Source organism: Schistocerca americana, chromosome 1 (assembly GCF_021461395.2).
Source record: "Schistocerca americana isolate TAMUIC-IGC-003095 chromosome 1, iqSchAmer2.1, whole genome shotgun sequence".
NCBI lineage: Eukaryota > Metazoa > Arthropoda > Insecta > Orthoptera > Acrididae > Schistocerca > Schistocerca americana.
Window position 1 is genome coordinate 563,242,374 of NC_060119.1, and position 25,168 is coordinate 563,267,541.

The window sequence follows — 25,168 nt, forward strand, 5'->3', positions numbered from 1 at the left end:
TTACAATCTGATACTATTATTAAGCACTAAATATAGTGATGAGCCCAAACATTATTGACCACTGCCCACCATGACACTGAATGTTGTCTGGTGGCACTGTGGGTACATGATGTATAAGTAAAATATAGAAGCAGAGTAGAGATGAATGGGAACTATATGAACCACAAATGCGGAAATTGACTGACGTAAGAAATTTTGAGAAAGGAGCGGTAGTTATGACCTGGTACCTGAAAACAGCAAAGCTGGCTAGTCATTTCGGTACTACTGCCTTACATTTATGGAAAGGGGTCGAAGGATGGTAAGACATGAATGGGCAAAATGGTGTTTAATGTCCACGTCTCATCACAGAATGTGAAAGTCAGCAGCTCACCTGATCTGTAAAGCTGGATAGGTAGAGAGATGTGGCAGACCCAACAACAGAGTACAATTCTTGTCCAAGCACAAGTGTTTTGGAGCACACTGTTAAGAGTACGTTGTTGTCGCAGATGACCTGTATGTGTTCCCATATTGACCCAATGACATCATAAATTATGGTTGCAGGAGGAAGAGAATCACTGAGATTGAACTGTGGATCAATGAAAATGTATTGCCCAGTTAGATGAATCACATTTCTTGCTACAACAGGTCAATGGTGGTGCTTGGATACACAATCACACAGGAGAACACTTGCTTCAAACCTGCACGGTACAACAAATTCGGGGTGGACAGTGGAGGAGAGCACACAATTATGCTATGGGGACCATTCCTCTGCGCTCCCACTGCATCTGTGTCAGTAATCAGACACACCCTGACAGTTGTGGTCTACATGATTATTATTGTAGACCACCTACATCCCTTCTCACTTTGTGTCTTCCCCGACAGCAACTGTATATTCCATCAGGAGAACTGGCCTCTTAGAAGGACAGAATCATGCAACAGTGGTTTGAGAAGTATCGTAGTGAATTCACAATGGTGTCTTGGCCATCTATTTCACCTGATCTGAACATGATGGAACATATCTGATTGTGAGATGCCATCAGGCATTAGCTCCACACACAGAAACAACCAGTCCGTAATTTACAGGAATTGAGTTGGGTGTCAACATCTGGTGCCACATACCTCTGTAAGCCTCCCAAGGACAAATCCATTCCAAACAGAATCACTGTTGTATTGCATTCTAGACAGGGACTGACATACTGTCAACCAGGTGATCATAATGTTTGAATAGACAAAAAGAATGAACCACACTGCAGTTGTGATCAGTTAAAATGAATATATTGAAATTAAGTTAAAGTGGTATGGATTCTAATGATGAGCAGTAGCTCTTGCCACCACCACAACGCTAGAAATGACTTCTGAATGCAAAAATTACAGATACAAAGCAAAGTTTTTTCAATCTCAATAGTTTATCCTACACTGTCACCTACAGAAAGATAAGCTATGTACACAGGAATTCAGTCAGAGGCTTATGCCTTGCAAGTAACTTTAATTTTAGCTTTATTAATATATCTGCCTATGAGAATTTACAATCATACTTAAACATATCTGGCGTTGCATTGCATCTACAAGGGTGAATCTACTGAAAACCTTAAAAGTTCCATAAAATTTTAAAAAGTTGTGTGATGGAGGTGTTAGGTGACTGTAGTGTCCCTTGAGGTTCTGAAAGTGATTGACAGGTGCAGAGTGATGCTACAATACAGGAAAAGGCAACAGCTTACACAACGAGATGGCTGCCCGGCTGTGAACATGCTCCACGATTGAGCAACGACCTGTGCTGTATTTTTTTGTGTAGTGAAGGTGTCAAACCAACTGAAATTCATTGCAGAATGACAGCACAGTATAGCGATTCATGTTTGTCATTGCAGCAAGTGTACGAGTCGTGTAGGACGTTTAAAAGTGATGTAACTTCTGTTGAGGGTGCCTTCAGACCAGGGCAGGCACACAACATAGTGATCGAAGAGAATATTGTGTCAGCGGAGGAGCTTGTGAAGGAGAACAGACACAAAACTCTGAATGAAATAGCCACAAGTTTGAAGATTAATATTGGTTCAGCACAGAATATTGTTCATGATGTACTGTCTCCAATAAGGTGTCTGCAACATGGGTGTCACGTCAATTGACTACAAAATTTAAAGACCATCGCATCAATGCCTGCGAAGAACTTTTGCACCATTTCCACATCGACGGTTGTGAATTTCTGGGGAAAAATTGCTACAGGCAATGAGACTTGGGTCCACTACCATCAACCAGAAACAAAAAGGTCAAGCAAGGCATGGCACCACAGCTCATCACCAAAACCAAAAAAATTCTGCACTCCACCACCTGATGGAAAATTCACACTCATTCTCTTCTGGTATGCATTTCATTTCATGGATTTGGGGGGGGGGGGGGGGGGTAATGGTAACCAGTAATTTCTATTAGACATGCTGAAAAATCAACTTCGCCCTGCTATCAGGAGTAGATGATGAGAACTTGTGACTTGAGGTGTATGGCTGCAGCATGACAGTGCCTGACCGCATACAGCCTGTAAGACAGTTGAGATTATTCAGAAAAGAAATTTGAATGTCTGGTACATCCTCCTCACTCACCAGACCTCGTTCCTAGTGACTCATCTGTTCGGTGCACTCAAAAGAAGCCTTGGGAGGCAGGCATTTCAGAAGTGACGAAAAGGATGAAACTGCAGTGCACGACTGGCTAAACACCCCGACCAAAAGAATTCTTTCATCGTGGTATCTATTCACTTCCAGGTCGGTGGATTGTGTGCGTTCAACATCACAGAAACTATGTCAAAAAATGACATGCAAGTTTTTTGTTCGTTGTTACAATTAGAAACATTTTCATTTGACTCACCCTGATAGTTATAAGTTTGGCCATTTTCCAGTAGCTACAACAAGTAAAGGTGCTATTATTATTATAGTTTTTGCTACAACTTCCATTGAATGACACCCTGAATAACTTAAATGGCCCATTGTGCCATTTTATTCAAGAATAGAACTAAATAATTCAACATTGTGAGGCAAATATTAAAAATCTAAAGATATGATGCAGCTCGTGTTTCAAGTTAACATATACTAGGAAAAAAAACCACAATTGCATTATCAAAACTCATTTACTCACAGTGCAGTGTACAATGCACACATTCTTTGGATCCTTCTGCAGGAATGCATACATATCATTACAAAGAGTATAAAGCGCATGAAGAGGTGGTGCTCGTCTAGCACCATGTGAAGGCCAGCCGCAATCAACAACTCTTCCAGCACCCAACTTGGTCGCTGCATATGAGCGCCCAGACACATTGTAAATAGCGTAACGTCCACCTGTTGTAAATTATAAGAAATGCACATAACAACTCCCATACTTCTACATTTAATAAGTCTAGAGTTTACTACTCACCACAGTACAGTACTTTATTACATTCTTTTCTTTGAAACATTTGTAATATAATTTGCACAAGTCTCTTACAGCTTACACTAAATTCTGAATGTGTGTGAATTTAACAAAGGATTCTGAGCAGTGTTGCCCACAAAAACTTGTTTAACAAGACAACCTCCAAATGTGAAATTTACAACCAAAGTAATATACATATTTATGTTTTTGGTGTTACCACTCTGGACACAGCTACATCTATCTAGAAGCAACTTACAGTCTGACCGTAATACAACACTGTTAGAGAAATTATCAGAATTACAAAATCCAAATACGTAGCACAGCTTCAACTGAAATACGAATCACATGACAGTATGATGCCTTATCAAATGAAAGAATAAACCACAGACATGGTGAGTGAACTGATATACTCTGGAGTGATAAAGTATAATGTATGTCAACTGCCTCATAATCTAGATGGCAAAAAGCAGCTGAGTGCAAAATTACAGGGAGATATTCAGGAGCCAAAATGCCAGTACCACTGATAGGGGCTAAATAAAAGGAAGAACAAATCTATTAGTATATTTCAGAACACTTAGTTCCTTCATCAAGAAGGAAAGAGCGATGGGTTTGGGAAAGAATCCCTGGTCATTCAGACTCCAAGACAAGATGGATCCACTTGATGTGAGAACAAGAGAAGATAAAGATGATGAGGGAGGCATTAGAGAGAGAACAAGATTGCATGTATCATAATGGTAAGTCCTGTGCTATCTTTGGTACACAGATGAAAGGAGGACAAAGTGTGAGGTGAAGATGGATTGAGAAAAAGGGAAATGAGAGGAGCAATAAGCAGTGCATATATGGGGGAGTGTTTGTTCATGGAGGTACATCCGGAAGAGTGGCAGGATGCAGGAGTACACTGGTAGTACTCCTAATTAATTCAACTGCCTCTTTTTTTCTTGATGATCTATTCACTTTTCTGTTTTCATCTCTCTCCTTCTCTGTATTTTCGTTTTTCCCTCCAACCTTCTCTTCTACCTACATCTTAGTTTGCAATTGCACTATTCATTCCACTATTTCCAATTTGTCCTCCTATCATCTGCAGGGCACAGTGCTTACCAACATACTATGATTCATTGCCTACTCTTGCCAAGACCTCCCCCTTCATCATTATCCCCTTGCCTTCACATCAGCCAAGCCACTCCCATTCTGGATTCTATGCTCCTCAAGACAAGTAATGGCCAGCCATGCAATTCCAAACATGAGGTTCACTGTAAAAGAAATTATGCTTTTTAAAGTACTGTTTTCTAATGAGCTTCATAAATCAGGCAAGATTTTACCTTCACAGTCCCAAATGTTACCGAATTAACCAAATGTTAAAACTGACATCTATGTAAGAAATCCATTTTTATTTGATTATTTTTTGCTAGATGTGAAAAGAGAAAAGCAATGTTCCTAGCTTGAATTGAGATAGACAAAGATGAGACCTCAGACAGTATTTTTCACTTGCAGTTTTTGGTAAAATATTAAAATAATCTGTATATGTAATGATTCACAATATTTTGATGCTTTTATTTTATTTGGCAGGTAATACTTTTTTTAATATGTTTGTTTGTGTGGCCATCTTCTGCAGCAGCTGCTAAAATCTGTTACTATAGGTTGTCCATCCTTAGCTGACTGCAATTTAATTAAAAAGAATTACACCAGATGCATTTCACTTTTATTTATAAAGCATCTTCCATGGTTATTCTGCAAATTGGATACATACGTTTGTACACTTTTTGTTGTTTTAGGTTAAAAACAGCATTTTGTTAATAATGTTGGTGTGAAAGTTACTTATGGTGCTTCTTTACATATTCTGCTCCTTTCCTCCTTGCTAGCAGGGGTTGGCATCAAAAGACTGTTTCACATTCGCACTTGGCAGTTTTTGCCATTCTGCAGTATTTGTTGTGCTGCATTAGTAGTTTCACAGGTTGGCAACAATCACAACACGAACAAAAACAAATGAACAAACATAAACACTGTTGCAGTGTGGAATGAGAAACAGTTTCAGAAAGTGAAATGTGAATGATGCAGCACAAGAAATACTGTAGAATGGCAAAAACTGCCAAGAGAAAATGTAAAATGAAGTCTTTCGACGCCGACCGCTGCTAGCAAGGAGGGAAGGAGCAGAGTATGTAAAGAAACACTGCAAGTAACTTGCACACCAACATTATAAGCAGAATGCTGTTTTTAACCTTTCTGGAAAATATTCATGACATGAAAAAAACAACAAGAATGGAGACTTAATATGCCAATTCTCAGCAAGGAATAATATGATTATTAAAAGTACCTGCTTCCCACACAAAAGGATCCATCTGTCTACTTGAAAGTCTGCAGTCAATGGAGTAGTCAATCAGATTGACCATAATTTGGTGATTGTACACCACTCCAAATCAGTTAAGACTCTGACCACTTTGTGGTAAAACCAGTGTCTTGAGAGAGAAACTGTCACTAACAAATGGCAATGGAATAGGAAAGATGATGAAATGGAATACAGACAAACTGAAAATCCATGAAGTAGTAAAAAAAATACCAAGTAACACTAAGCAGAAAGTTGAGCAATGAAGAGACCGCAGTAGGAGTAGACGAAAGGTGGAACAGGATTGAAAAAGCCATTAAGATGCTGCAGAGGAAATAATAGGCATAGAAAGGAATAGAAGATCTCAGGAAAGATTTGATGAAGATTGCAGGTCAGCAATAGAGGAAAAGAACAGGGCAAGAACAAAAGTGCTACAGAGAGAAACCAGAAATAATGTGGAACAATATAGAGAATTAAGGAGAAGAGCTAACAGACTGTGCAATAGAAAGAAAAGAGAGTGGACTAAGAAGAAATTTCAAGAACTAGAAGAGTTAAAGGAACAGAGTGAAATAGGAAAGTTCTATCACGCTGTAAGCAAAATGAATAGATCCCAGCCAAAAACAATGGCCTGTTTCAGCAATGATGGGAAAATGATAAGGGAGGAAAAAAGCAGACAGTGGGAAGACGGGCAGAGTATTTCAAAGATACATTAAGCACCAGCTTCGAAAATGAAGAGACAGCTGCACAGAAGGAAAGAGCAGAGCTGGAAGTAGATAATGATACCAACAAGGCAAGAACCCCAACACTACAAGGGTCTCCCAAGCAGTGCACAGGTCAAAAAACAAACGAGCCCCTGGGGAAGACAGCATAATTCCTGAATTAATAAAAACTGGTGGTGAGGCTGTAATAAAGGAACTGTACACATAAATATCAGATATAGGGGAAACAGAAACTATGCCAGGTAATTGGAAAACTGGAATAATAATAATCACCATTTATAAGAAAGGGGACAGAACAGCATACACTCCTAAGCACAGCTTATAAGATCTTCACAAGTATATTAAACGAAAGGATACAAAAGTGTGCAGAAGGCATACTAGGGGAATATCAGTGTGACTTTCTACCAGACAGAGAACAACTGATCAGAAATTTGTGATAAGACAAATGATGGAAAAGTTCTATGAATGTGATATAGATCTACATTTCCTATTCATTGACTTCAAACACGCCTGTGACAGCATAAATTGGCGAGAACTATACAGAGTACTGGAAGAAGTTGGTATATGTGCAAAACTAATAAGACTAATCAGGATGACAATGACACAGACAAGAGCAAAAGTAAAGGTCCTTAGCAGAACAAGTGAAAGCTTTGACTTTAATAAAGGTGTGAAGCAAGGTGGTAGTCTGTCCACTGTCATATTCAATATAGCCCTGCATAGTGTAGTAAATAAAATCAATGAAAGAGGCACCATATTTACAAAAACTAGCCAGATATGTGCATACGGTGATGACGTTGCTATAGTAGAAAGAAATATCAATACATGCCAAGAAACATGCCAGGCAATGGAAACAGAAGCCTTAAAATTGGCCTCATAGTACATGAAAACAAAACAAAATATATGGTAACGTCACAATCTGAGGTCAGAACAACCCCTAAAAACCTAAACATCAATGGGAAATGCTTCAAAGAAGTGTCCTCTTAACTACTTGGGAACCCTAATAACAAATGAGAACAGTATTGGAAAGAATATAAGGGAAAAAATATAAGCAGGAAACAGAGCTTGCTTTGCAAATATGCAACTTTTCAGAAATAGCCTTCTTCCAAGAAAAACAGAACTGCTAATATATAATCCCCTAGCCCACCCAGTTATCACATATGGGTCAGAGGTATGGACATTGACAAAATATGATAAAAATGCACTAAGAACCATTGAGCAGAAAATACTACAGAAAATACTACGCAAAATCTATGGGTCAATAAGGGAGGAAGAAGGCTGGAGAATACGCTACAATGCTAATACAAGGTAGGGACACAGTAAATTTGTGAAATCACAGTGAATACAGTGGCTAGGACACTTTGAGAGAATGGCAGAGGATAGAATTCGAAAGAAAATGATGAAAGGTGTGATCCATTCAGGTAGGCGAAAGGGGAGACCTAGACAAAGATAGATTGATGACGTAATAATGGATCTCACCAGTATGGGAGTCTGTGGGAGGAAAAGAGCAGCAAATAACCAAGAAGTGTGGAGGAAGACCATTCAAGAAGCCAAGGCTCACCAAGGGCTGCAGTGCTACTGAAGAAGAAGAAGAAGAAGAAGAAGAAGAAGAGCCAAAAGTGTACAAATGTATGTATCCAATTTGTAGAATAACCATGGAAGATGCTTTATAAATAAAAGTGAAATGTGTCTGGCGTAATTCTTTTTAATTAAATAGCAGTCAGTTCAAGATGTATAACCTATAGTAACAGAATCATTTTTTTGATTAAAATTATTTCCTCCATTTAGAAGTTTATTTTCAGGTGCTTTTTCTGTCACTGCCTATGTTTTTAAAATTCAAATTCAAAAATAATTTTTAATCTAAAAATGCCAATCCCAAAAATTTTGGTTATTTAACTTTTCAGTTAAACAGGTTTTATAGACAATGTTTGTGTTTTAACTTCCATGATCAATTTTTTTTATTGCAATTATGTTACAATTTTGTTGTCTCAAAGGGACCAGTCTCAAAATTATTAGATATTTACAGGTTCTGTATGTCCGAGGATCTACATGTTCCGAAAATGGAACATGTCACACTGTATCTGGAATTTCTCGCAATTTCTTTTAAATTAACTCTTGGGTAAATGTGACACAATAAAAAAGATATGTTGTAGCGTATTCTGAACCATCCAGATAATTCTGTGTGTTTGGTAGCAACTGAAAGTGAGGACATATGAACTGACAATTAATTTGTCAAGAGCCAAACAAACAGTAGCTCACTAAATTGTTCCCTTATTAACTGAGTTTAAGGGTTTTTTTGTGGGACGGATTGTGTCTGAAATGCGTTCCTACTTGTTTACCGTTTTCCTTCCCTCCCTCCCCCCCCCCCCCCCCCCCCCCCCTTATTTTTAACTAAAAAAAGAAAGGACTTACAGTACTTCATATTGGGGATATGAGTGCACATTCCAGGACTGTTGGAAATTAAAGTTGTTCCCAGTGATGACATTTTCTGTTCTAAATGCTTTGACTGAATATCACCAGTGATAGTGAGTGGATGAGTAGTAGTATCAGTAAGCTACAAAGGTTGGTGTTATGGCTGTTAAGAAACCACAGTTAAGGTGTATGTATTGACAAAAAACAGATAATTTACTGAAGCTTTGGTTGATTATACCAAAACAAAGCTGACCATACTCTTAAAGCAGAAATTCCGACTTCAGAAAAAAATGAACCACAAGAAGCTTGTGCAACTTGTCAAGAATATTTATCAATTCAGGCACTCAATCATGTACATGCTATAACAAAAAGATACAACTTCTAACAGCAACTCCACAGTTGCTCTCAAAGAATAATATTCTATGCTACATTCATCCTCCATCAAAATACACAGGTGACTAAGTAAGGAATGTGAGGACTGTGAAAGGCGTGTTTGGAAAATCAGACCCTTACTATGGTAATTCTGTGAACAAAACAAATGTTGAAATTGCAGTCATTTTATTTGGAAGATAAATAGGAATGCTCTCACCAGTGTGTCAAAAAGGGGAGGCTATCATCATAGAAAGTGGTGAACATATGAAGATAAATGAGCTGCAGTAAACTATCACCATACATAAGAAGAAACTTTTAACATTCTACAGTTTAAGATAATTGTTTTATACACTACAACATTAGGGTATTGTTACACTCCGAATGAGAGATGTCCGTTTTGTGCGCATATTGTGCAAATTTTGAACTCTGTCTGGTAACTTACTAGCAGTTGTGTAACACTATACACGGTTGAGGTAGGTAGGTAGGTGGTTAGTGTTTAACATCCCGTCGACAACGAGGTCATTAGAGACTGGGCCCAAGCTCGGGTTAGGGAAGGTTAGGGAAGGAAATCGGCCGTGCCCTTTCAAAGGAACCATCCCGGCATTTGCTTGAAACGATTTAGGGAAATCACGGAAAACCTAAATCAGGATGGTTGGAGACGGGATTGAACCGTCGTCCTCCCGATTGCGAGTCCAGTGTGCTAATAACGGTTGAATAAGTGGAATGGCTAGTAGTATGTGATGTAGAGCAAGAGACTTGTATGTTTTAGGAGTTCGTGTGACAACCCTGGGACGGGAAGGTGGACTCTACTAACAGACACAAGCAGTCACGTAAGGAACTTGAGAGGAGATTAAACCCACTGACAAATGGAAATAAACATATGGCATTACTGGCTGGGATGTTTGGCTGCCTGATACAAGTCTTTTGATTTGATACCACTTCAGTGACTTGTGCGTTTGTGCCGTAGGTGAGATAAAATGACAAGGACAATTAAGAAAACTGTTGCCACTGATACCTTCATTGGCAAACTTGGAAAAATGGATAGTGAAAGCAATAGCACACCAAACATCTGAAGACACTGGAACAATGTATGGCAAATGAGAACAGATACAAACAGGCTGAACAACAGTGTTTTGTGCTGCACTCTAATTTTTCTGAGAACTCACTTGTGATTCCATTACAGTAAGTACAAGAGTTTCAGGCACAGGCAGAAAAGATGGTCATTATTACTTATGGTGTTCCCAGTCACTTCAAAATTCAGAAACAACTGTTTGAATTCACTATGTAGCTGGCACCAATGGAGTGGGTATTAAGTGCTACTGATCACAAGACCTTGTGACATCTTAAAAGCCCTGCTGTAGCAAAAGCAGGAAATTTTATTTTTCCAATCAAAATCTCTAAAGAGTAAGAATATTCTGATTCACAATTTACAATAGAGTGAAGTCTGTGGCCTACATGTGTGACTGCTTAGTGTATCGCAGAAGCTACAGTTATCAATTATGAGATAAATGAAATTGTCATGGACATGAGGGCCAGTTGCTGGAAGATTTCTAGATGCAAGAAAGCAACACAAGCACCAGTGTTCGATTCTAATTCATGATATTTTAAAGACTGTGGGTATCTCAGTTCTTACTGATCCAATCATAAGACATTACTCACTATCAAAGGGAAATACTAACTCAGCTGAACATATTTAAATATGTCACTAATCTCAGTTCCTACTAGAATGTGCTAAAGAACCACTGTTTGGACCTAGTATAGTTTGGAATTTGCATATATTTTGGAAACTAAGAACCATGGACCTTGCGGCTGGTGGGGAGGCTTGCGTGCCTCAGCAATACAGATAGCTGTACTGTAGGTGCAACCACAACGGAGGGGTATCTGTTGAGAGGCCAGACAAACATGTAGTTCCTGAAGAGGAACAGCAGCCTTTTCAGTAGTTGCAGGGCAACAGTCTGGATGATTGACTGATCTGGCCTTGTAACATTAACCAAAATGGCCTTGCTGTGCTGGTACTGTGAACGTAATTTTTCCTGAGAGCATGCAGGTTTACTGTATGGTTAAATGATGATGGTGTCCTCTTGGGCAAAATATTCTGGAGGTAAAATAGTCACCCATTAGGATCTCCGGGCAGGGACTACTCAGGAGGACGTTACTATCAGGAGAAAGAAAGCTGGTGTTCTATGAGTCAGAGTGTGCAGTGTCAGATCCCTTAATCGGGCAGGTAGGTTAGAAAATTTAAAAGGGAAACGGTAGGTTAAAGTTAGATATAGAGTGAATTAGCGAAGTTTGGTGGCAGGAGGAACAAGACTTCTGGTCAGGTGAATACAGGGTTATAAATACAAAATCAAATAGGGGTAATGCAGGAATAGTTTTAATAATGAATATGAAAATAGGAATGCCGGTAAGCTACAACAAACAGCATAGTAAACACATTATTGTGGCCAAGATAGATATGAAGCCCACGCCTACCACAGTAGTACAAGTTTATAAGCCAACTAGCTCCGCAGATGACAAAGAGATTGATGAAATGTATGATGAGATAAAAAAAATTATTCAGATAGTGAAGGGAGACGAAAATTTAATAGTCATGGGTGACTGGAACTCGACAGTAGGAAAAGGAAGAGAATGAAACATAGTAGGTGAATATGAAATGGGAGTTACGAATGAAAGAGGAAACCGCATGGTCGAATTTTGCACAGAGCATAACTTAATCATAGCTAACACTTGGTTCAAGAATCATGGAAGAACCCTGGAGATACTAGAAGGTTTCAGATAGATTATATAATGGTAAGACAGAGATTTAGGAACCAGGTTTTAAATTGTAAGACATTTCCAGGGGCAGATGTAGACTCTGACCACAATCTATTGGTCATGAACTGTAAATTAAAATTGAAGAATACTGCCTACAGAAAAATTGAAGAGACCTTTGGAGAAAAGAGAACCACTTGCATGAATATCAAGAACTCAGATGGAAACCCAGTTTTAAGCAAAGAAGGGAAAGCAGAAAGGTGGAAGGAGTATATAGAGGGTCTATATACAAGGGTGATGCTCTTGAGGACAGTATTATAAAAATGGAAGAAGACATGGAAGAGATTGTAGATGAAGATGAAATAAGAGATATGATACTGCGGGAAGAGAGTAACAAAGCACTGAAAGACCTGAGTCGAAACAAGGCCCCGGGAGTAGACAACATTCCATTAGAACTACTGACAGCCTTGGGAGAGCCAGGCCTAACAAAACTCTACCATCTAATGAGCAAGATGTATGAGAACGGCAAAATACCCTCAGACTTCAAGAAGAATATAATAATTCCAATCCTAAAGAAAGCAGGTGCTCATAGATGTGAAAATTACTGAACTATCAGTTTAATAAAGCCACGGCTGCAAAATACTAACACGAATGAAAAAACTGGTAGAAGTCGACCTTGTGGAAGATCAGTTTGGATTCCGTAGAAATGTTCAAACACGTGAGGCAATACTGACCCTACGACTTATCATAGAAACTAGATTAAGGAAAGGCAAACCTACATTTCTAGCGTTTGTAGACTTAGAGAAAGCATTTGACAACGTTGACTGGAATACTCTTTTTCAAATTCTGAAGGTGGCAGGGGTAAAATACAGGGAGTGAAAGGCTATTTACAATTTGTACAGAAACCAGATGGCAGTTATGAGCGTCGAGTGGCATGAAGGGGAAGCAGTGGTTGGGAAGAGAGAGAGAGATAGGGTTGTAGCCTCTCCCCGATGCTATTCAATCTGTATATTGAGCAAGCAGTAAAGGAAACAAAAGAAAAATTCAGAGTAGGAATTAAAACCTATGGAGAAGATATAAAAACTTTGAGGTTCGTCGTTGACATTGTAATTCTGTCAGAGACAGCAAAGGACTTGGAAGAGCAGCTGACCGGAATGGGCGGTGTCTTAAAAGGAGGATATAAGATGAACAACAACAAAAGCAAAAAGTTGGTAATGGAATGTGGTCGAATTAAATCAGGTGATGGTGTGGGAATTAGATTAGGAAATGAGATGCTTAAAGTAGTAACTGAGTTTTGCTATTTGGGGAGCAAAATAACTGTTGATGGTCGCAGTAGAGAGGATATAAAATGTAGACTGGCAATGGCTACGAAAACATTTCTGAAGAAGAGAAATTTGTTAACATCAAGTTTAGATTTAACTGTCAGGAAGTCGTTTCTGAAAGTATTTGTGTGGAGTGTAGCCATGAGTGGAAGTGAAACATGGACGATAAATAGTTTAGAGAAGAAGAGAATAGAAGCTTTCAAAATGTGGTGCTACAGAAGAATGCTGAAGATTAGATGGGTAGATCACATAACTAATGAGGAGGTATTGAATAGAATTGGAGAGAAGAGAACTTTGTGGCACAACTTGACTAGAAGAAGGGATCGGATGGTAGGGCATATTCTGAGGCATCAAGGGATCACCAATTTAGTATTGGAGGGCAGCGTGGAGGGTAAGAATAGTAGAGGGAGACCAAGAGATGAATACACTGAACAGATTCAGAAGGATGTAGGTTGCAGCAAGTACTGGGAAATGAAGAAGCTTGCACAGGATAGAGTAGCATGGAGAGCTGCATCAAATCAGTCTCTGGACTGAAGACCACAACCACAACAACAACAACAACCACAACAACAACAACAACAAGTATGTTTGAAAGCTGTGTCTTTCATTTTTATGTCAGGTATGACTAAATTTTGATTTCATGAAACTAATATATGAGAGACTACAGTAATGGAAATTGGTTGAATGTCTGGCAAAATTCTCAGTGTTTTTCTTTCTATCAATTTTAGTTAGGGAGCTAGAAATAGTTATAGTTTTAGGGATGGGTACAACCTGTTATAAAATACTGGTTTTGGTCAGATGGGTGTTCTGATGGCAGAACGTCTCTCTAGGTGAGTTTTACCATTGTCTTGAATGCTCAACCAAACGCACCTTCCACATCCCCTGTGCATGGGATGTGAAGTTGCTGGTGTCATGGAGTGAAAATATTCCTTGATGCATTGTTTGAAGTCTTATGGGATTGTGCTTTCAGTGAAAAAAAATGGTGAGCACCTAGACTGCTGATGATAAAAGTTTGAGACATTTCAACTGTCAGACTACCTGGGAAGTATTGTGGAGCGCTGATTTCTCTAATGATTCCACATCTAAATCCTCATCTAAATGTGTAATCTGCAGCCACCATACTGTGTATTGTTAAGAGTTCCAGAGCTGCTATGTTACTTGGACTAAGATCCTTTAAAGTAAGAGTAGTGCAAGAACTTAAACCTGGTGATCCTGAGAGCAGAGTTATATTTCAGGAATGGGTTCTGAAGCAAGTAACTGACAGTGAAGTGGATCTTGTCTAGAGATAGGCAAAGTCATTCATCCTTGGGAACTAGTTAACTGGTGATCGTTCTTTTTTGGGAACTGTTCATTTTTACTCGTTCACCGTTCATTGTGCTTAGTATATGATTCTTATGAAAAATTGAAAATTAATAGCATAGGTGACTGAAGGCGGAAGGCACCAAGAGGGGCACTTGCCTCCCCCCTAGAGTGCAGAATTTTTATTCAGAACACTTGCAATTTTCGTGATTCTGCAAAACATCTCATTTAGCCAACTGCAGCATTATGTGGCTGATCGCAGCGAAATAATAAAAGGTGGCACACGAAAAGCCGGCCCCAAGTACAGACTGCTTGCCAATTATGCACGATTTGTTGACCGTTATGAGCACAATAGATAAACATGTAATAACTAGGCAGTGAAGAAATAACAAATAAGCTAATGCAAACAACTTTGAAACAATAGATGACGATTAGTAAGCGACAATGAGCAGTATAGCACTTGGGGCCGATTTCTCGTGGGCCACTGTGTACCACTGAAATAATATTGTAGGAATAATCATACTCTCTTTAGAAAATGTGACCCCATACACTCAATTACGAAGCGTGGGCTTCATTCGGTTGTAAGTCAGTCTGCCTTCCATAACAATGAACATGCTCTTTTAGCTTGGATATAAAAAAAAGACGGAAAATGGCCACTCGTGTGTGCCGTGCTGACATCCTTTGCATGTGTAGTAACAAAAAATTTTGCCTTTTTACAAGTATTTCTTCTGCTGTTTATCGAAATAGTGAAGTATTACATACCACGTAATTTTTTATGTAATTGATGTAATTAAAAAATACATTTTAATTACTGCTGAATAGAATACAAAAAGAACCAGAAGTTCAGAGTTCAAAAAAGGTTTGAAACAGATCCAGAATGGGCATGCGAAGCGAGCAAGAACAACAACTCGATATTGAAGTAACTATGAGCAGTCGGCAGTGGAACCGTAACGAGTGGCCACACGAAGAAGGACGAGTTCGGCCAAGCGAGACCAAGTACGAAACAGACAGGAACGGGACCGAGGCTGGAAGGAGACCGGCTGACGTGCCGTTTGGGAATGAGACAGACCATTTCGCGTTCCCGGGAACTATAAGTGGAAAGCCATGACCAAAGTGAACTATGAAAGACCGCTCCTTAGAATTTGTTCCTTGCTCGTTCCATTCATCTTGGTGGACCATTCCTTTGGACACGTTAGTTCACGAATGACCCATCTGTAATCTTCACCACATTTGTTTTCAGACAAGATTTGGTTCCATTTACAAGGGTATGTTAATTCCAAAAACTGCTGACATTGGAGCGCCGATAGACCTCTCGTCCTTCATGAGGAACCCCTTCATGGTCGGGAATTGGAGTGTGGCGCACAGTTAGTGGTGACAGAATAATAGGCCCAATTTCTTTAAATGACACAGCTAACAGTGAAAGATGCGTGTGAAACATTTTGTACCCAATCTGTAATGAATTGAGTGAAACAAAATGAAGCTTTGCATTTTCTCAACACGATTTGGCATGGGCTCATGTGGTCAGTATTTATTTGCATGCAATTCACAATGTGTTCTGTGACAACCATTCGCAACAATATCTGGCCTGCTCAAAGTCGCGATTTAACCCTATTCAATTTCAGAGTTTGGGGAGCAACAAATCCATACACATTACAGGACATACAGGATAATATCCAAGAATCAAATAACTCAATTTATCAAGGAGAATTAAATCATCTGTTGATGAATTTCTTGAATATGTGTCAGAAATGCATGGAGAACAATGGCAGGCAGTTCCAGGATCTCATTGCATGACATGAGTGAGTACAAAATTTATTTGCATTTATTTTAAATTTAGTACTGTTGTTGTAGACAGGTGAAATAGCATCTGATTTGCTGGGCAACTGGGCAGTGGTAGACCGCCATCTATTGTGCTGTGTGTGCAGTCATGAGATAAATGGAACATCTTGCAGTTATTTCCTTTCCTTCTTCACTCACAAAAGGAATTAGAAAAAAACCACTGTATACATGCCTCCATACGAGATCTAGTTTCACACATCTCATATTTCAAGTCCTTAGGTGCAATTTACGTTGGCAGCAGTAGATTCGTTCAGCAGCCAGCTGCAAATTCCTGTTCTCTAAATTTTCTCAGTAGGGTCTCACAAAAAGTATGTCTTCTTCCCTCCAGGGATTCCAACTTGAGGTCAAGAAGCATTTCCTTAACACTAGCTCACTGACCTAACTTGCCAGTAACAAACTCAGTACCATGCCTCTGAATTGGTACAATGTCTTCCTCCTTTAAGCCGGCCCAGTGAGCATCCTGAACACTCAAGTAGTATTCAAGAATTGGTTGCACAAGAGTTTTAAATGTGGTATCCTTTTGTAGATGAGCTACACTTTCCTAAAACTCTCCCAATAAACCTAAGTCGACTATTCGCTATAGTTACTACTATCCTTATGTGCTTGTTTCATTTCATATTGCTTTGCAATTTTACACCTAGATATTTAATTGACACAACAGTGTCAAGCAGCACACCACTAATACTGTATTTGATTATTACAGCATTGTTTTTCCCACTCATCTGCATTAACTTACATTTAGAGCAAGCTGCCAATCATCACACCAAATACAAATTCTGTGTAAGTCATCCTGTATCCTTCTACAATCACTCAATGACACAAATTAATGTAGCACCTCCTTTGACGATAGACATTATGTATCCACCTACGACTTTCTGTGGCCCAGAAATGCATATTATGATGGTCTGCTGCACCATAATTTTTGAATATGGAATAATCAGAGAACATAACACTTTGTAAGGTGTCTAAAGTGAAATTTGCAGAACATAATTCTCTGATTGAAAACACCCCATATGTTGCTCCAATGTCAGTTACAGGTGGTACAGGTGAAAGCTGTGGCTGTGTGCTATGTAAGGCTGATACTAGCGAATGCAGCAACTTCTCATAAGCTCACATGCAGATTGAAGTGTATTACAACTAAAACAAAGACTTTCACATCCTCCCTTCTGGCCAGTCTTTGTTTATAAATGCTGTGCCTTCTAAAATTGCTCGTTTCTCAAAGTAATTGTTCAGCACGTAAGAACATAATGGCTGATGGAGCTCTTTGACCAGGTTACCTCACAGCATTAGCCATGGCTGCTTCACTGGTATTTTGCCCGCATTCACCAAGCACCAGCAACATGTCATCATATTTGTGGGGTGAGTATGCCATGTCTGTTCCATATCAATCACATCAAATCGTGTTTGCTTATTCCAAACTGCCTCATATACAGCACTGTAAGGATACAACTTACAACAACCTAATTGAACACGACTTCAAACTCCACATCAAAGAAGCTTGTTTGCTCCTTGAAACCACCACCTTCGCATCTCATCCGCACATTGTTTAGAAGGTGCATTGTATTGGTAGTAAGAGAAATGAACACTTGTTTGAATCTACTTACTTAATTTTCTTTACACGATCAGGTCCAGAGGACCACACACAGCTCAAGGGCTCCTCTTCACTGGATTCCATTTCTTGCCTTCTGTCGGCAATTGCCCCCTCTGCGAATCTGCATCATGTTCCCATGGATTCCATTTCTTTGGTCTGTCTAGTGGTCTTCTGTAGGGAGTACAACCCATAGATTTCATGCCCCATCAGTATTTCTCCATCTGAGTGACATGCCCTGCCCAAGCAAGCCACATGGTTCTCAGCAGCCTACAATGTTTGGTGTGCTGTAGATCTCAGCCAGCTCACAATTATGCCGGATCCTCCATTTTCTAGTAATCTCATCTATGTGACACTACAGATCTTCCTTAAGAGTCCCTGTTTGAAAATGAGAACATTATTAAAGTCTTGCTTCAAGAGACTCCAAGTTTTGCAACCATATAGCCCAACAGGTTGGATCAATCAAAGTTTGAAATTCCTTGAGAGAATGCACGATTTAAAAAGCTGACTCAGACTGAAGTACAATTGATTTGTGGCTTGGATTTGAACTTTAATTTCTGCCTTACATGATGCGTCATCTGTAAAGATTCTTGACAACAGCATCTGCCACCTCATTCATAGCATCCTTGACTTCTTTTCATACTTCTTCAGAGTCCTTTTATGAATCCTCTTCCTACAGAATTACAGAGCAGATTCTGGATTGGAGCTGAAATGTCTTTTTCTCTGAAGTGTCTGGGCATGTCAATATGATAGCGTACTACTTTCTTAGTATTGTTTCTGACTGACTGCCAGCTCTTTACTAGGGAGTGGGTGCTTCCGCACCCCACACTCCATGCCATCTTTACATCCATCACTTAGTTCTTTGCTTTGATGCCAAATGCTATGTGATCCATCTGACTACCTGTTTTACCACCTGGTGACACCCAGGTTCCTTTGTGTATACCCTTTCGCTGGAAATTTGTCCTGTTGATTAGCATCCTTTTTGTGTTGCAAAGGTTATGAATTGGGTGCCACTGTCGCTGGTGAGTTCATATAGAAATGTGTCTTCCAGCTGTTCAACGGAGTACATCATCTCTTAGCACTTTATCATTCGTATCACACAGTCATACTTTGCAATCACTATCTGGCATGACATCCACCACTACTTCCAGCTAGCTATGCTACCCCAACTTGTTTGAACACCTCACTTAAATGAACATACCATCACTAGAACATTCATCTGAACACACACTACACAAACTGAGTATTTCTAGCTCCCCATCTATCAATTGATAAAAAAAATTATTTAAAATGATTTTAATGCATCAAGCAAGGGAAAATCCAGGACTGAATTTAACAATATTATGAAAAGGATAGTTTCTATTCACCATATAGCATAGATACTGAGCCGCAGATAGGTGCGACAAAAAGACTGTCACAAAATAAGCTACCAGCCAACAAGGCCTTTGTCACACACAAAACGTATTGCTGGGTCATTGATGTGCGAGTCTCCCTAGAAAATTGTTTAGTGACTAATAACACACTATGTTTAAAAATATACATCATCAAGTTCCATACCTGGATGTCTTGTTTCTAGTAACGCCTTAACATCATCAGCATGATTACTACGATATGCAGATTCCAGGCCCTCTGCTGGGAAAGGCATCACAGCCAGTCGGGATGTAATATAACTAAAATCAATATCAGATCTCGCAATGCTCCTGCAAAAGAATAAAATCTTGTTGTGGTTAAAATATACTCTTCAATACTTCAATAGATCTGGAAAAGGGAAGTAAAGCCATACTACACTTTGTGTAAAAGTAAAGCAGCTTGTCACAAAAGACTAGAGAGAAAGTCAAATAAGTATGTTGTCGACACAATGAGAATGCCCCTTTCAACATTGTGTCAGTATCTTGTTCCTCCTTTTTAGGTGATAGCATGCATTTATATGTAAACAACATATTTTGCATATTTCCATTCAGTAATAAAGAAAATTTTAATTTCTACAAATGTGCTATAAGAATAATACGTGGTGTTCTTCCAGAATCATCTTGCAGAGGCCTGTTTACAAAGTTAGGCATTGAAGCTACCGATTCACAGCATATTTACTCCTTCATGAAGTGTGTTGTAAATAATCCACTGCAGTTCAAAATGAACAATAATATACATAATTACAATACCGGAAGAAAAAATGACATTCATTACTTCACATTAAGGCTGTCTGTAGCACAAAATGGGGTGCACAACGCTGCCACAAAATTTTTGGTCACTTGCTGAATAATATAAAATGTCAGACAGCAATAAATTTAAATTTGAAAGCAAGATGAAAAAGTTTCTGCTTTATAACTCTTATTCTGTAGATGAATTTGTAATTTTGTAATGTGTAAAAGGTGATGTGTGTGTGTGTGTGTGTGTGTGTACCTCAGCATATATTTACATATGAATGTTTTACATGTGAATGTCTAACGTGAATAAAATGACTTGTTCCACATCATTTTGATGGAACATGAAATGAAGTGAAACTAACTAGGCACACATGATAATTCATAAAAGCCACTCAGGTTTTTTGAAAACTCACAGGAGAGAGACGTATGACAGAACATGAAACAATCAAGGATGAGAAATAAACTGGAGTAATGCAAGGCGCACAACAGTACTAAAGAGTCCATAAATTTATAATTGTACACAAGGGGGTAGCCAAAATATGGATACACCAAAAACGCAACACTTTAATATGCCGGAAACAGTAACGAAAAATGTTGGCATTCAAAACATCTTCCAGTCATTCTGGCATGAATAAATACAGGTCCTGTATAGTTTTTCAAGGGGATCTTATACCACTGTTTCAGCAAAATAGTGACAAGCTACGATAATGATGATGGAGGTTGATAGCGATTACATATCCTTCTCTCCCAAGGAGACAACAAAGGCTGAATAACAATGAGATCTGGTGAGACTGGTGACCACAGGAGATGTGACAATTCATCCTGTTGTTCACAAAATCAGTCCTGCATGATGCAAGCTGTGTGAACAGGGCCCCTGTTGCCCGACCAACTGGCTTTTTTTCATTGCTCCGAAGTCCAGGTTTTATGGCTTCGCACCATGTTTTCCTGTTATCGCCATTTGCATCACTGATGGGTGGTTTAGGAATTCTGGCTTGTCCTGCAGTCCCCAGATTATAAAGCTCCCTTTGTGTTGGTAGTGACAGGGTTCGAGGCTACAACACTCAATTCTGCAGCAACTTTTGCAGCCACAATCCTCTTATTTTTCGTCACAATCCTCTCCAATGATAGACCATCATTATCACTTTACACACTTTCTCATCTGTGTTAGACTTACCGATCACATTTATCAACTTTTCCTTTATGTGGTATAAATCTTCAATACGGTGTCTCTTGAAATACCAAACACTTGGGCTACCTTGGTTACAGAAGCACCCATCACACGAGTGCCAACGATTTGCCCATATTCACATTCACCAAGTTCCAACATAAAGCACTCAGAACCACACAGAGCACTGTTCTGTCCATGTCTGACAGTTGGAATGTATTGCGGACACTGCACAATTTCTGTTTGTGGTCAAACACAACACTGCAACCTGTAGCCTTGGCTTCAAGCATGCAAGGACATGGATGACATCAGTGTAACTTCATATATGTACATACTAATGGCGGGTATGCATGTTATTATAGTTGCAATTTTCTGTGACAGGTAAAATAGATATCAGAGTACATTAGTGTTTAGTGTTGTTAACATACGTAGTAGCGTGTATAAGGAGTGTGAACAGCATCAGATGTCTAGTTGTTATTGTGAGGACATGGAGATGCCATGTACTCATAACATGTTTAAAATGTGCCTCATTGTGGGTCTATTTGGCTGGTCTGTCAAATCATCGCAATACCCATACTTGTGGGATATTCAGATGTGAGAGTGGTCTGATGATGGACTGCACAAGAATGTGTGTACAGACGTATTTGTTGTTGAGGTTCCAGTAGACCATGTCCAATCAGCACAAGGCAGTATTGCAATACTGTGCACTGAGCACATTGTAAGCCCTTCACTTTTGCACCTGCTATCAAAGAACATGTAATGGACTCCCTACAAGTTTCTGTATCACTATCTACCATCAGTCTTAGACTATCAGCAGCTGGACTATGGAATTACTGTCCCACTTGTACACACTAGTTAATGCCATAACACAACCAGCAGCATCTGAAGTAGTGCTATGACCAAGAAGCATGGACTGTTGACGAGTGGTCTCACATTGAGTTCAGCAACAAAACGTGATTCTGATCTACCTGAATGAGCATTGCCGGCGAGTATGGCAGTGACCTGGTGAGAGGTCCCATTCTTCCAATGTTTTGAAAAGGCACAGTACTGTAGTTCCTGGCATCACTGTGTGGGTAGCCATCGGGTATGGTTTGAGGCCATGGCAGTAGTGATTGAGAGAATTCTGATGGGACAATGGTAGCTCACAGACATCCAGTAACATTTTTCAGCAGGACACTGCTCATCTACATACGGCTCTTCTCTATGAATTATCTGTGTGAAGTTGAGGAACTCCTGTGGTCAGCAAAATCCCTAGATCTGTCCCGGATAGAACATGTGTGGCACCAGCTTGGATGTCAGCTCTGTCCCTTCATCAGTAACTAAGATACTGAGGGGCCAGATTGTCTCTGGAGAGGATACAATGGCACTGTGACAACCTTCCCAAACAAATCAATGCATATGTGTAATGTCTTACTGATAGGCAGGATCCTAGTGCCAAGTTCTTTTTCTCATTTGTTTCATCATGTTCTCATATCTACCACTGCTTATCCCCTTCTTTTGTTATTTTAATGTGTATGCTTTAAACTTTTAACTGGAGGCATAAGATAATTTTATAATCAAAGTAATTTTTATGTCAACATTTTTCTTTGAGCCCTGAATATCACATACAGCAGTCACAACTGGAGTACAACACAAATTTAATATGGTGGCTGTGGAAGAAAACATTACCTGAATTGGGAAATGACCCGTATTCAGTGCTACGCACACCAACATGGCATACTGTTATCTGCAGAAGTTATAAAAAAAAAACACACACACACACACACACACACACACACACACACACACACACACACACACACATTTGTTTGCATGGTCATCTTTTTTGTTACGCTTAATATTTGTGTATAAACATTTAAGCTCTTTTCCATGAAAAGAGATACAAATTTGACCAATTTGAGAATGCAAATAACAGATATTAAGCAATATGTGATAATTTCTAAACAACTATATTATTTTCTGCTGCTGCAACAATTTACATTGAATGTAATTAGTTTCAAAACGCTATTTCTAGGTTGCGAGATACATTATCTTTCAGTTGTGACAATTATAGATCTCCATCCATTTGCAAAATATCTTTAATCAATTTCAATAATCTTTGGTATATGTATTAAATACATACAGATGTTTAACAACAAAGTCAATATGAAACTGACAGTAACACATATTCAAATGGGCCTTCGTTACTTAAAATCAAAATTAGGCTTACTGCAACTAAAAACTAGTGACATATAATCATCACACAGTTGTACAGGCTATCTTATCTCTACATACTCACTGTTGCACAGTATGCATAACTTTGCTCGATGTGTCCCTAAGGTTTTTCAAGAAACTACCAGCACCTCCCCGTAAACTGGAGAAAAGGCCACCTCCAGCTGCCTGTTGTTGTGCAACTTGTCCAACAGGTGGTGGTGCCGGCCTTGACGGAGGGGGGGCCGGCCTATGTGGTGGCGGCCCGTGGGAAGTCGGGATGGGGGAGCTCGGGGGGCGTGGTGGGCGCTGGGGTTTGTCCTCCGTCACATGGTTAGTGGTCGGAGGAGACACGGCTGCCGCAGGGGCAGCACCAGCTGTATGTGCTGAAACACAGCAGCCCTGAATCACATGTACAGCAGTTACAACCATATGTCATGTTTCACATCAAACAAACATGTTTTTTTTATATGTATGCATAAGTATTCAACCAATTTAAACTAGTCAGAAAACCTAAATGTTTTTTCATGAAGACCATCATTGTACACTGTACTTTTGTATGACAAATAGTGAACAAGGCAGACTGTACTGATTATCAAAACACCAGTTTAGAGTGTTGCTTATTTCCTTGGTGTAAAGTCATGTATCACTTGAGTTATAAGTCGAGCTTTCACAAGTATTATTCATCATTAGTAGCTGACTAAATCTCTGGCTTAATATAGCAGCCACGAGCTCGAGTTTAAGCTAACTTGATATGGCTTTAACTACAAGAAAATTTTAAACATGGGTGCCCGGGTTCTTAGGAAGCTAAGGATGAAAATTTTATTTACTACAATATCTCTACAGTGAATGATTACGAAAGCATGCCTTACTTCCTTGAAGCAGTAGGCTTATTGTGACTTCATACATATATTCATAGAAATTGCCTAAGATTTTTAGCCATCAACAATATGTGCCCCAGACACTAAATAACAAGAATTTTGTTATGATCTCCCCCTCCAAACATGCTCATTTTTCAGCATGGTTACCAACATTAGCATCACATTTTGTTGAAAAGCTTTTGGATTCTGTCTGTTGGGGGGGTCGCGGGAGCGGGAGCGGAGGGTGTTGATGACTTTATTGACATGTCTTTAATCTACCTTCCTACCACTTCAACATTCTTATCACTGGTAAACCTCTGAGTGGCTCCCTCCTGTTCTCTCAGAGCTACAATCAGGTGAAAAATATGATGGTTCCAAGTCCAGGTTACAAGGTGGATGTTTCAGCACCTCAGATTTAATATAGCATAGCATAACATTGGTACGCACATCCATTTATGGTTATGAATTATAATGGAGTAGTGGTATACTCCTTATGAGAGATTTCCGCAATGTTTTAATTGAATGGAAGGCAGCAACATATTTACCAACATGCCTCTGTAACGATGAATAGTTACAGTTTGGTTTTTCTCCTGAAGTGCACGAATATATAGCTACCTAAGACTCATCTCCTCTAACAATTCAACAGAAGAAGCATATTGTTAGGGTGTGTAACACTTCAGGTACTCTTGAGACATTGCCATTGTCTTCAATGCATGGATGCCTTAGTACTTATTTACACACTTTTCTACAGTTACACATTATATGCACATACAAGGTCCATTTTTAGTTGTGTGACATTTCATCGTCAACAATACTGCAGCATG

General features: G+C 39.3%; 1 protein-coding gene across 3 annotated transcripts in view; it reads right to left on the minus strand.

Annotated features, from left to right (window-relative positions):
* LOC124606438 (cyclin-G-associated kinase) overlaps positions 1-25,168 on the minus strand; it is a 246,517-nt gene that overhangs the window by 161,976 nt on the left and 59,373 nt on the right. For all 3 annotated transcript variants that reach the window (XR_006978701.1, XM_047138423.1, XM_047138431.1), the window contains exons 9-11: positions 23,573-23,870; positions 19,543-19,685; positions 3,097-3,296 (exon numbers count right to left, since the gene is read on the minus strand). Coding sequence is in view for 2 of the 3 variants with exons in the window: in XM_047138423.1 (XP_046994379.1) it covers positions 3,097-3,296; positions 19,543-19,685; positions 23,573-23,870 (641 nt within the window). In the remaining variant the exon portion in view is untranslated. The remainder of the gene's footprint in view (positions 1-3,096; positions 3,297-19,542; positions 19,686-23,572; positions 23,871-25,168) is intronic.